At 32.9% G+C, this 14,714-nt stretch overlaps 1 protein-coding gene across 1 annotated transcript; it reads right to left on the bottom strand.

Moving 5' to 3' along the window:
- Positions 1 to 339: 339 nt before the first annotated feature.
- LOC145807395 (pentatricopeptide repeat-containing protein At5g27110-like) lies at positions 340 to 3,230 on the bottom strand. Its single transcript, XM_082905484.1, has one exon. It carries the CDS (start codon positions 3,130 to 3,132, stop codon positions 1,048 to 1,050), a length of 2,085 nt encoding a protein of 694 aa, XP_082761610.1. The 5' UTR covers positions 3,133 to 3,230; the 3' UTR covers positions 340 to 1,047.
- Positions 3,231 to 14,714: the final 11,484 nt, after the last annotated feature.

The following is a 14,714-nucleotide window of genomic DNA, read 5'->3' as shown; positions in this document are numbered from 1 at the left end:
GTTTGCAGTTTAGTCCCCATTGGATTGAGGACTTGAAGAGATAAATTGGTACAGACCAAACCTTCGTTGTTATTTGCACAAAGTGACTGCCCTCATGATCAAACCCACAACCTCAAGGCTGATAGGACGAGTTTTAACCACTGTCGAGGTTGTGAGTTCAAACCTGAGGTGATGGCAACTTTGAGCAAATTATGTCAATGTTTAGGTCTGTATGTACCCAATCTACCCCTCCCAAACCCCCATCTATTAAGGACTTAACTGGGTGTACTTCATAGTTTGCCTCTTTTTTTCATTTTTCTTCCCCCCCCCCCCCCCCCCTCCTCTTTTTAGCAGGAAATGGAATTGCAACTGCATCATGTGTCTTATCATTTAATTGGATTTGTTAAACGGAAATCTTCGTCACAAATATGTGTACAAAATTTGTCTATCAACAAATGCTGATTGTAATCAGTTCCAACTTCCAAGTGTTTAAATGACAGTCAAAAGTTTATTTGTAACACTGGCCTATGAATCCTGGTGTCATTTGATGAAACTAGAAGAGTAAATATTGTACTCACCTTCAGGTTCTCCGGTGCCTGACAGCTGAGGAGATACTTGGAACCACAGAAGTCTGGCTCCATTCTTTCACATTGCTAGTGTAACTTATTCTTCTACCGAACTCCCTGTGCCTTCGAAGAGTTTTTTGTTGAGCACGTTGTCTTCATTGACAAATGGGAAGATCCATTTGCAAAACCCAATACCATAACAAGACCTTTGTTCAAAAAAAAGGCTATGAATTATGGCTATTAATCAATTTTCATGCCCTCGAGAATTTTATAATCCAATCAAGGACCAATTAATTTTTTCCTCTTCTGTTTTGAGCAGGACTCAAATTAATGAAACCAAACAATTTCTCATGCATCTCCTTACCTCTAAAGATTTGTAAAGCTGACCACTTGCATTCTCTAAAATTCTCATTTGTGTTGCTCCATCATGAAGAAATTTCTGTCCAATTTGAAATTTGAATACAAGCACCTCGTGCTAGACAGTACATGCTATTTATTATATCTAATTCAATTCCAGTTCATCCTTTTCCATGTGAACCGCGATACTTGCTAGACAATCATATACCAGCTCAGCTTCTGGATGTGATTTATCCTCAACAAAGAAAGGTTGGATCCTCTTGCCAACTTCAATCCAACTACAGCCAGGGTTCTTTTTCAAGCCAAGCTCTTTCATCCTTAGTCTCACTTTGCGTGCTTCATCCCATCTCTTGGCAGAAGCATACATGTTTGCTAATACAATGTAAGTTGATGGGTCATTGCGATCCTTCTCAATAAGAAATCTTGCAATTTCCTCCCCTAATTCTAATTCTCCATGCAAATGGCATGCAGAAAACAATGTACTTAGCAAGCCAACATCATCTCTGATGCTTTCGGTTCTTTGGAGAATCCCATATGCTTCACACAATCTCCCAGCACGCCCAAGAAGATCAATCAAGCATGAATAATCTTCAACTGTGGGTTTGATTCGATAATCAGCGACCATTGAATTGAAATAATAACACCCCTCATCCACTAATCCTGCATGGCTACATGCAGACATTAATGCAAGGAAAGTAACTCTGTCTGGTTTTGTATTGGTTTGCTGCATTTTACTGAAAAGCTTCAAAGCTTCAAAAGGTTGGCCATGAGTGCCATAAGCCGTGATCATTGAAGTCCATGATACAACGTCTCTCTCAGGTAATTGACTAAAAACATGAAGAGCTTCATCAACCACACCACATTTAGCATACATGTCTAGTAGAGCTCCCATGACTATTTCATTGGATTCAAACTTACATTCAATGATACACTTGTGAATCTCCTTACCTTGTTCTAAGGCTGCTAGCCGTGAACAAGCAGTTAAGATGGTAGTAAATGTAATGGCGTCTGGTTTTACTCCAGCGTCTTTCATGTCACTGAAGATGCGAAGAGCCTGAAAGTAAGACCCGGCTGAGACATATCCCGAAATCATTACATTCCAAGCTACAACATTTGTTCTTGGCATCTTCTCAAAGACACTTTCAGCTGAGACAACACTTCCACATTTGAAATACAGATCAAGAAGTGAGCTGTTAACAAAGATATCTGTCTCCACGCAGTTTCTTATTATATATCCATGAACAAATTTTCCAAGTAGGAGGTCAGCTGATCTAGAACAAGACATAAGTAAGCTGCTTAACGTGGTTGAGGTGGGTGTAATTCCTTCTTCTTTCATTCTTCCAAATAGCTCAATGCATGAGTTGCTATCACCAATTGAACTGTATCCTGCTATAATGGAATTCCAAGAAACCAAGCTCTTCGTTCGCATTTGCTCAAAAACCTCCATAGCCGTCTCTAAACAACCACATTTTCCATACATGTCAACAAGGGCAGAGCTAACATAACCATCCAACACAAACCCATTTTTCATCAATTCGTTGTGAATTCGCTTCCCTTTTTCCAAATCCAAAAGCCTTGCGCACGACGACATAGCAGTCGTAATTGTCACTGAATCAGGCTCAAACCCAAAAACCCTCATTTTCTCAAACAACTCCAGTGCTTTCTCACATTGCCCATTTTGATAGTAACAAGAGATTACAGTATTCCAACAAGCCACATCTCTTTCAGGCATTTCATCAAACAATTGCAATGCCAAGCCAAACATACCACACTTTGCATACATTCCCACTATAGAACTAGTAACCACAACATCTATTAAAACTCCACTTTTTATCACATGGGTGTGAACCATTTGACCATAATCAACTCTGCCCAATCCACCACAAGCCTTTAGAACACTTGGGTATGTATAACTATCAGGCTTTAGATAAGGGAAGTGGAACAACCTCTCAAAGAGCTCAAGAGCATCAGTGAACATGAAGTTCTTGGTGCAAGCTGCCATAACGCCATTCCACAAAGAAATATCTAATGGGTTGTCAATGGATTGAAAAACTAGCCTAGCAGATTCAAAGAATTGGCAAGAGAAGTAGAGGTTGATGAGGTTTTTGGACAAGACAATGTTGTTATGTAAGCCTAAAGTAATTACTTTCTGGTGAATGAGTTTGCCTTGTTTCAATGACTTAGAACTGATGCACACTCTTAATAGAGTCAATAGCTTTTGGGTGCCCATCCAAAATAATGTTTACAAAAACAAAAATAAAAGAATATTACCCTAAAAATAATACTCCTATAACAAAATAAAAGAAGAGAGAGAAATGTTTGTGAGACAAATCTCAACCCCATGTAGAAGATTTTGATTCCCGGAAAGGAACTGCACGCGCTTTCGGGCGCAGAGCATTGCAACTATTTTGGACTATTTTTTGCTCCATGCATAATACTACCAAACTCCACATCTATTTATCCTTTATTGGCTAAATTATAAATACGTTCCGAAATTTGTTTAAAATATAGATTAGTTTTGGTGATTTAAAAAATTATAAATATTTTCTTGTCAAAAATTTTTATTTAATAGAATTAATTATAAAAATAAAATTTATAATTACTCTCCGACATAATAATAAAATTACTTAAATTATTAATTGAAATATGTTTCTAGCATCATTAAAAAGAATAATGCTATATACACTAGTTAATGTATTAATTAGTGTACTAATTAATGATGTGACATAATTTAAGAGGTTTTTGGTATTTGTAATTTGATTAATAAGTGAGGTCAATAATAATGTCATAATTAATGTTGGTACACTAGTTAGTACATGTAGCATCACCGCATTAGAAACTGTTAATTGACTTAATAATTTATTAATAAAATGGGCAATTTGTTAGGAAATTAGAAATCTCAAAAAGTAAAATGTACTTTTCAAAACACAAAAGACGATTCGTATTTTAATCAAATCTAAAAAAATGTATTTATAATTTATCTCACTTTGTTTTGTAGATCCATCTCGGACCACAACTAGTCATAAATAAATGAATGGGTTATTTGGTCAAACACACCATTGTTGAGTCCATTTTTAGTGAAAATGACAATCTCAACTATTTTACTTTATAAACTCTCTCAAGAAGTAGCGTTTTCTTCCTCAGTGACAAAAAAAATGTTTCCATTTTTTCATTCAGGATCTTGCCATTCGATATATATGGTATGGATTTGAATAAAATCTTTCAACGCGCTCTTTTCTTCATCGATAGTATTCCATAGAGTTCGTAGTCCTAACTAATTATAAACCTTACAATTCATCTGAATTTGGGGGAAAAAAATCAAATTTGATTTTGATGAAGAGTACATGATTATTGAAACTTTTTTAGATAAGATTGAAAATTGAACAATGTATATTTCGTTTATTATGATTATTTTTTATTGAATTTGATTGAATGATAATATTTTTGTTACCATTAGATTAATTTTACTTTATTTTACTTTATGATCGGTTTAGAAGTGTGTAAAATTTTACTCTGATTTATTATAATAAGAGGAGTGATGGAGACCCCCTCCATCCAATCACCACCCCCACCACCCCACACACACGTGACAGGTGGTGATTGGAGGACAAAGGAAAAAAGAAAAAGAAAATCCAGCCAATGACAGAGAGAGGGGGTTAATGGGAGTGAGAAAAAAAGGGTCTTAGACATTTTTGTTATAATAATATGTAATATGTCATTTATTTGATGACGTGTTGTTTTAAATTAATAGTAAAATTTTACTCCGTTAAAGTTATGTTTTCGTAATTGTTTATTAACTATTATAGAGACCGATGCTTAGCGCTGATAATTATTTCACTATTTAAATAATAAAATTTATTATGACTCAAAATAAAATTTTATTGTGAGATAGAGTAAAATTTTACAATTGATGTTAATTTCGACAGTAAAAATTTTACTATTTTTTTTTTTAAAATAAATTTCATAACCGACATAGATCTTATTTGATAAATCTTGACCAAAGTATTCTAAAAGTACTAATTTTATTTAAAAAAAGACATTTAAATCAAAAGTTATATCATTTTAAAGTTTAAAATATTAAATTAGTCATTAAGGATGTTTTGATAATAGTGGATATGTGTTGAACTTTTCAAAAAAAAAAAAAAAAGTGTTTTTGTCTCTGAAGTTTGATTAAATTCTCCAATAAAGTTGTTTTTTTGCACAAATTTTTGGGGCTTTTCCCAAAATAAGCTAAAATAGTAACCTATTTCCCAAACTAGGCCTAGTTTGGGCGAAATTCCTAAAATAAATTGAAACGTTATTAGAAACCACGCTTTCACAATATTTCCGTCCCAGGCGTGGTAAAATTGTAAAATCATAAAAATGCTGTTGCGAAACACGCTTTTAATTAAGAAAGCGTGGTTACAAACCACACTTTTAAAGAAATCTATGTATTCTGTTAAAACTTGTACTAAAATTTAAATTTGATATTGTGATTTTGACACAAATAGACATGCAATGTATTTTGTTATATAAATGAAGGATATCACATTAAAAAAAAAAAAAAAAGGCTCTCTGCATACAATCACTATCACATTTAATATTGCTTAAGGATTTTTTTTTCTTATTAATCAAACCGACTAACATTGTTAATTAATTCTTTTTATTTATCAAAATCTATCTACAAATTTAAATATAAAATTACAAATTCATAACATTTGCACCTACTTCTGAATTACATGAATTAGGTATATTTAACATTTGTTAGAAAACTGGTACACTACCAAAAAAAAAACTCCCTTTTTGTCCACTTCAACAATTTTTATGGTAAGAGGTCATACAAAATTTAAATAAATTACATACAAAATTCAAATATAATAACTTAATTGAGTTTTGAATAGAGATGGTAATTTTTCCCAATATTACTTCAATGAAAAAATAGGATGGGGACGGGGAAATTATATTTCACACACTTAATTAATTCAATACACATCTTTTTTATAAATTTTTTTATTACATTTCTATCCTTCAATCAAATTAACGACACACCCCTCCTTTTCTCTCTCCCTCCCTCCCTCCCTCCCTCCCTCCCAACTCAACCCTAACCTTTGCCATTTCTTACCACCGGCAGTCACCTCCCTCTCTTCCGATCATCACCATCTTCATAGCATTCCTCTCCTCTTGCCCGGCATCCATTACATAGACTATCTCCATTATACTAATCAATGTTTTAATTTGTGTATGGTGTAAAATGATGTGTATTGAGACAAAATTAAAAGTTATAATTTGTGTATGGTGTAAAATGAATAAATGGTATATACTAAGATAAGTAAGGATGTTTAAATAGAATTACTTGTGGAGACGCATTTTCCTCTTCTCACCTCCATCTCCATTATATTAATCAAATATAGTTTTATATAATATATATGATTTCATTTTTTTAAATACAATAACACTAAAACACTTAAATTTTTTACATTTTATACTAAGTTCAAAATTAAAATATTCTTAATAAGCCTCACTCAAACGGAATCCAACTCCAAAAGGTCCAAAATTATTATTTTTAATCCAGCTAAACCAAAAAAAAATAATAATTAAAAAGAGTAATGTTTAATTAGTAATTTTGTAGTTTATTATATTATCCATTGAAAAGGATATAATAGATAAGCTTCATTATGCAAGGTTAATTAGTAACTTTGCAATTAAAAATATAAGAAGAGTAACATTTAAGTGAAATTTTGTTGCATTTAAATTATTGTTTTCATATAATTTTATATTTTTAAATATTGTGTACTGAATTTTGGTAAACTATGAAGTAACATTTAACAAAATATACGTATTGATATTACCAATACAATCATATATATCAATCAATATCCGACAACGTCAGTTAATATATTGATAAATAACGGTATTCAAAGTGTAAAATCTAAAATCTCGGCACTAAATGGGTTAAATAACGACTGATAATTCAAACCCTAATTGTGCTAGCAATTTATACTTATAATTACAAATTATTTCCACATGGACATCACTAACTCCCAAATCATGGGTTAAATTGTGTACGGAATTTTGGTAAACCATGAAGTAACAAAATCATTTATTTATTTATTTTTATCTTTTTCAGTTCTTCAAATGATTCCTTAATATCTTTATCTGTATACACAAATTTTAGTAATTATGTTCAAACAATACTAATAAATATAAAAAATAATTTTAAAAAAAAAGTCTTTAAGGGAGTTTAAAAGAATTATTCATTCTCTCTTGCACTCATTTTTATACAGAATTTACAATTTTTATAAGATTCTTATTATCTGTTTTAAGCGAGTTTAAATTTTTTATTTTTCATTATTGTTGTAAACATTTGTCTAACAATCAAAAAATAAAAACCCTTCTCAACTATTAATGATTCTACTCATCTTTAAACTCGTATATTTTTATCCTTCAATTATAAAAATTCATAATTTTCACCTCTTAAAAATAATGACATTTGTCCTATCTTAAAAAAAAAAAAAACCATTTGTACAAGTTTTATAATTGGGAGTCAAAGTATATAAGTTCATAAATAAGGAGTGGTAAACTAATATTTGCTAATAATTAAAGTAATCTTGGTGTAATTAACCAAGAAAAATAATATCAAATGATCGGGCTTTACAGTTTCAATAATGCTACGAATACAAAAATCAAGTATGGAATCGGCCACAAAGGTGTATAGATGAATACTTTTAAGACTTGTTGGTGAAACCTACTTTTACAAGATCTTATCTATTTATTTATTTTTTGTGTCTAATTTTATGTTTAGATTATGAATTCTCGGACTTATTACTGTTAAAATTTTGGAGAAAGTATAATTATATTATGAAGAAAAGCTATACAAATAACTTCAAGCCTAAGTCATGCATTTAATTTCACGTGATTTGGGTGGGAGAGGGGTGGGTGCTGTGAGGCGATTGATAGCATTGGTGTTGTGTCCCTAAACGACGCAGTTTGTCGAATATTTTCGAATTCTTCCCTCAAGTCTACCTCCTGAGGTGAGGCCAACTCGCCGTTTCTTCCTATTTAAACAAATATAGGTTTCGTTTGACTAAGTTGGTTGAGATTAAAAAAGTATAAAAAAAAATAAAATAGACTAAATAAGTTAACAAAACAAAATGTTACATCTAAACAATAATTATTTTATTTTTTCTCACAACATTCAAAAAAAAAAAAAAAATTGCCAAACAAACTTTTTAGTTCCAAGCTAAAAAAATCTCAACTCTAAAAAATCAACTAAATTTTTTTTTTGTCAAACGGCAACATACTAACGTCCATTTTCTGTCAATTATCAATGCCAACTCTATTTCATGTTTTAAATTCTTCAAATAATGTAATTAGATAGTTGGGTATAGATTAACTCAATGGATTAACTTTTTAACAAGTTCAATTGACGAGTTTGTGGGGTTTATTATAGATCATATTTTGATAATTCAAATTATTGATTTCTTAGAATTCTCAATGTATATCATCCATGAAAAAAAAATTAAGTCGATCTAATAATCGTAACCATTTTATTTTATTGCGTTTTTTTCTAAAAAAAATAGACAACATGCATGTTTTGAAAATAAATTATTTATTTTTTTGGACACAGACACCATAAAATAAAAATGCTACAATTATTAGATAAATGTAATTTTTTATAGATGAAATATATGAAATGCCTAAAAAATTTAACGATTTAGATCATTGAAATGAGATTATTATTGAGCCCCACGAGCCTTTCAACTCAATCCTAATGTAAGTAAAACGTAATCAAAATTTATCCTAAAAATAAAACGTAAGGTGTAGAGTTAAAGTTAGAGTGGTGTGAGTTATGTGTAAAATAAATTTTCTTTACATATTTAATTTTTGGATAATGTTTTTGGGTACGTGGCACAATTGTATTTGATTATGTACATATATGATAAGAGCAATGATATAGAAATAAAACCAATGGAGAATTATACGGTACACACTCTTTAAAAATGTATCTATCATATGCCTTAGTTACGACATTTGTGATTTTTGGTGAAAACCTATTGTGGTGTTAGTGATGACATTATTGTAGTGGTGATCCAAAAGGCCTTTAGTTATGTCTTTTTTCATATAATATTCACAAAATTTATGGCATAAAATGGATTTGGCATTATGGACAACAAATGGAAGTAAGCATAAGCCAAAAACAGTGGATTTGGCCTACGAACGTAGACCTGATGAGGAGTTCGAAAATATCTATCAAACTACGTCGTTTAGGGGGCACATCACCAATGCTGTGAACTCCTTCACAGCACCCACCCCACCTCTGATTTGGGTCGCACACCCATTGTGAACAAGTAGAGTAAAAAATGCGTGTATGCAATAGAACTGGACTAAAATATTAAGATTTAAATACAACCTAATTATTTGTTTTATACTGTATTCGTTTTTTGTTTTTATTTTTCAAAAATTATAGTTTGTATGCTATTTTTGTTTTTTTTTTTTTTTATACCAATTCACATTTTAGGAAACAATAATAAGTTCTTTTCTAATTTTAAAAATTGTTTTTGCACTAAAATGGAAATTATATAAGTGTGTCAACCTTTCTTTAATTTTGAATAATAATAATAATAATACCAAACAAATCAAATATACATATATAGATACGGATATGAAACCCTAACCCTAGAATTGTCAGACAAATTCAAACAAAAATTTGGGTTAGCCCTAGCCCTAATTTCTGATTTCAAATTCAATTGAAAACCCTAGAACATTTTCACAATTCAAAACCACAAGATTTTACCAATTCAAAATCACAATTTCAATTCACAAAGCCTATTCTACCCACATTGATGTCAATTTCAATTCACAATATTTTCACATTCACAAACCCTATTCTACCCACATTGTACCCACATTCATATTTTCACAAACAAAATAAACACATATAAAATTCAAACTGAGAGAGAGAGAGAGAGACAGACAGTCATACCAACGAGAGAGGGAGCAGAGAGCGACCCACACAGAGAGAGAACAGAGAACCCACAAAGAGAGAGAGAGTGAGAGTAGAGAGTGAGAGAGAGCAAAGCGTGGTCCGGAGGGCAAAAAAAACGAAGTGTAAAAAACGTGGTTGCAAATGAGGTGGGTGGGTGTTTTTATAGGGGGTTTTTTTTAGGGTCCTTGGTATTAAGACTTTATAGTATAAAGGACATCTAATATTTTCATAATGTCTAAAGTCCCTCAATTTGATCTAGAGAAATTCTGTCCAGAGAAATTCTCTCTAACCCAGAGAAATTCTCTGTTTCTCTCCAGAGAAATTTCGATTTTGTTGAAAAAAGAGTACAATCTACAAGGGCAAACCCCAAGCCATTCAAGGTTGTCTTGAGGACCACCTATATACTGGGTTACAAAACAAAATGACAAGAACCTAATTACCTTCAAAATTGGGCTACCATTGACAGCAACAACAGCAAGAGCTACTTGACACAGCTCCAGCAACCTATTTGTAGATATATCAATAGCAGAGCACAAATTACACTCTAAGCAGCCACCCTAGCATGCAAAAGAAAATTTCCTTCCAATCTACGAGCTCAAGCACTTCTAAAAGGCAAGCGCTCATAGTAGTCCATATTCACAGCTGAGAATATGTCACATATCTGTAATAAATAAAAATTCTAGATCCATCTTAGAGAAATTTTGTTCCCAGAGAAATTCTGGATCCATCCTAGAGAAATTCTCTTCCCAGAGAAATTCTGATATTCTCAGAAGCCATCACCAGAGAAATTTTGGATCCATCACCAGAGAAATTCTGATTTTCTTAGAAGCCAAAGAGTCCATTGAAAGAAAATTAAAGACATAAGTTCAGATAACACAGCTTTGGTACTTTTCTGAAAACACTTGGTGGGCATTGTTCTCAATGAATTGCTCATTTGAATATAGTAATAACATCAATTTTTATCAGGTGTGTTTTCTATAGCCAAAACTATGAAGTCTGCTTGTTATCTGCAAGACTTTCTCAAAACAAGAGCATTTTTAATTCAACAAACTAGAAATTTACTCAATCTAGAGAAATTTCCCTCTCCACTCAAGAGAAATTTACTCAATCCCAGAGAAAATCCCCTCCAACCAGAGAAATTCACTTGTTGTCTGCAGTTTGATGGCTTCAGTGATTTGATCCAACATTATTTTTATACTACAAAAAGAGACTTGATCCAATAACCATATTTATGTCTATATTCATAATGAATTCAACATACAAAGTAATCCTTGGAATTTAGAGTCTGCAAAAAATAGAAAATTGGGAAAGAGAAACAGCCCAGAAGAACCTCAAGTCCATGCGCCTCGGCGACCTCTGCTTCTTCTACCACTCCAGTCCCAAAGCCCGCCGCATCGTCGGCGTAGTCTCCATCGTCCGAGAATGGTACGAAAACGATGGTGGTGCGGTGGATGTGATGGCGGTGGGGGTGTAGAAGCGGAACCAGAGATTGAGAGAAGAGTCGATTGTAGTGTTGGAGGTGGCAACGCCGTGGATGGGTTTGGTGGCGGAGGGAGGAGATTTGAGGTCGAGGAAGGTGGTGAGGCGGCGGTTGACGGTGCCGTTGGGGCGGCGAGAGGTGTTGACGGCGAAGGTGTAGGCGGAGAGTAAGAGTTTGATCTTCCATGGAAGGGCTGGTTTGGGTTTGGTTTGACTAGCCATTGAACCTTCTTCACTTCTCGCACTCTGTTATGGTGAAGAAACCTACTGTACAATAGTTTTATAGTATTTAATAAGCTCTCGTGCTATTGGCCGTTGTGCCGGTTCCGAATGATGTGTGGGATCGGATTTCTGAATTGGGTGGTGGGTTTGGAAGAGGTGAGGCGTGAGTCTGAGAGAGAGAGGGGTGAAGGTTTGAAACTTATACCAAATTTCTCTGTAATACATGGGTGTGGGGTTGAGGGACCTTAGACATTATAAAATAATATTGTGGATCTCTTCCATTACTAAAATTGGGAAAGGGACCTTAGACTAATTTTTCCGTTTTTATATATGTTATAAAAGTGTGGTTTTAAAACCAAATTTTCGTTAAAAGTATGGTTTCTAACCACGTTTTATTTACAAAATAGTTTTCTTGAAAAGCGTGATTTCTAACCACGCTTTCTATACAAAACAGATTTCCTTAAACGCGTGGTTTGTAACCACGCTTTCTTAATTAAAAGCGTAGTTTGTAACCACGCTTTTATGATTTTTTCAACTTTCCATGGTTGGGACAGAAATATGGTGAAAGTGTGGTTTCGAATAGCGTTCAGCTTATTTTGAGAATTTCGGCTAAACTAAACTTAGTTTGGGAAATAGGTTAATTGTTAGGCTTATTTTGGGAAATGGCACCAAATTTTTAGTATAAAAAAGAGTCATTATTTGGAAGAGACGCTAATACTATATGAATCATATACAAAAACAATTATAGAAGTGTATTATATATAAATTATGTCCTTTACAAATTTAATTATTACAAATAGTATAACTAATGTATTATCATAACTAATATTATTATGTGTCATAAGTAATCATAATCTTTAACTTAGAAATCATAAGTGGTTAAGAAGACTAATATATTGGGGAAAGTGCCAACTAGCTTATTTAGTAGGGCCATTTCCCTAAATAAGCCAAATTATCAATTCAATTCTCAAACTAAGCCTAGTCTTGAAAGAATTCCCAAAATAAGCTAAAACGTGGTTCACAACCACGCTTTCAACGTCTGTGTGCCTGTCCCGCGCGAAAATTAGGAAGTCTTAAAAGCGTGGTTACAAAACGCGCTTTTAATTAATAAAGCACGGTTATGAAAGGCGCTTTTAATTAATTTTTTTTTCTTCTGAAATCGTTGTTCTGAACCACGCTTTTAACTTAATTTTTTTTTTTTTTTTCTGAAATCGTGGTTATGAACCACGCTTTTAGCTTAATTTTTTTTCTTCTAAAAACGTGGTTATGAACCACGCTTTTTGGCAAAAAAATTTTTCTTGTGAAAGCGTGTTTGTGAACCACGCTTTTTACATAAATACACCAATTATTTAGTTTCAGTTTAACTGAACTCTGAAGAATAAATTTTTTTTTTTTTTTTTTTTGTTTCTGTTGTCATTGTTTTGGTGATAATGTATTTCAGAATAATTTTTCGGGTTAAAATTGTTTTACTAAAACCATTCTCATGTTAATTTTTTTTTCTTTTCTTTTGTCTTTATTTTGGGTTAGAAGGTGTAATTTAGAATTTTTTTTTGGCTTTACTAAAGTAAATTTATTTTGTTTTTTCTTGTGTTTGTTTTGGGTTAGAAGGTGATAATGTAATTCATAAATTTTTTGAGCTTTAGTAAAGCCGTTTTGATGTAAAAAATATTTTATTTTATTTTCTCTTTGTTTTGGGTTAGAAGGTGTTATTCCGTAATTTGTTTGGGCTTTAATAAAGCCGTTTTCATTTAAATATATATATTTTTTCTTTTGTCTTTGTTTTGGGTTAGAAGGTGATAATGTAATTCAGAAATTTCTTTTCGCTTTACTAAAGCCGTTTTCATGTAAAATTTTTTATTTTTTATTTTTTTCTCTTGTCTTTGTTTTGGGTTAGAAGGTGTTATTCAGAAATTTGTTTTGGCTTTACTAAAGCCGTTTTCATTTAAATAATTTTTTTTTTCTGTTGTCTTTGTTTTGGGTTAGAAGGTGATAATGTAATTCAGAAAACCTTGAGGAAAAAACACATAAGTCTCCCACAAAAATACATAGGTAGTATAGACATAAGTCTCCTACAACAATACATTCTGGATACCATGAACTGAACATACAATACATACATAAACATAACAGTTAGACAGACAAATATTAGCCAGATAATCTGACAAACTCATTACGAAAACACTTAGTCTAACACAGACATTACATATTAATGCATGACCTAATATTGTCGAAGTGTAGACATTAACACCTAATTCGCGCTTAAATCGGTAGGTGGCTCAGAGTCTGAATAATCCGAAAGCTCAGCGTCAGAGACAAGCTCAGGATCCTCCATGATACCCTTGATAGCCGCAACATTTGGTTCTGCTCTGTTCTGTTCTTCTGGGCATCCTTCTTAACTATGTATAGCTGCATATCGCGGGCTAACCTACGGCACATTTGAGAAATCTCACGTTGTAGTCTTTCACATAGTCGATCAACATTATCAGGATCTTCCTTTTGGATCTCAACAGAACGTGCTTTTGGCACCTTCAGTCGATTTTCCCGACATAATCTTTCCATTTGCACTCGCTCTATAAATAGTGTGGGCCACTTCAGAAGTCTAGCGTCTGCTAAACCATATCCTGTTTGATTATATGATGGATCCATACATGAACCTCCTTGAACTGGATAATACTTGGGCATCAAAAAATGTCGCTTCCCAAACCTATCACGATAACCACAAGCATAATCTAAAATAGGTATTCCCACTCCCTTCCATGAATCGTCTTCAGCATCGCCACGTCCCATTCCCCCTCGTCGTCATGAACTGTCACCCCTTTGCAAGTTCTTACCACCTCTGCGATTCCCACTCCCTCCCATGAACCATGTAGCCATGCTAATTTTTTAAAACAAATGAATGATAATTTCGTAGGGCGAAATGAGTTGTAAGGTTGTCTCTTCACCTTTAGTCGTTTATATAGTTGGTTGTGAACAGCTTTAGAAAGATGCCCCTGCATGACAATCCCACATATACGAACAAGGTATGAGTTGTCACTAGAATGAAAAAATTGAGAAAAGCAAATACTGTGTACCAAGTCACGTGACTTGACAATCCATCTGCATATACCGACAAAGTAAGGGCATGCTCACTGTAAGGTAAATAAGTT

This window comes from Camellia sinensis, chromosome 14, assembly GCF_055761805.1.
Source record: "Camellia sinensis isolate YWXY chromosome 14, ASM5576180v1, whole genome shotgun sequence".
In the NCBI taxonomy this organism is placed as follows: domain Eukaryota; kingdom Viridiplantae; phylum Streptophyta; class Magnoliopsida; order Ericales; family Theaceae; genus Camellia; species Camellia sinensis.
This window is presented reverse-complemented; position numbering and strand designations above follow the sequence as displayed.

What these genes read in the sequence shown, in the direction of transcription:
- LOC145807395 (XM_082905484.1), bottom strand. Translation starts at nt 3,132, where the DNA reads ATGGGCACCCAAAAGCTATTGACTCTATTAAGAGTGTGCATCAGTTCT.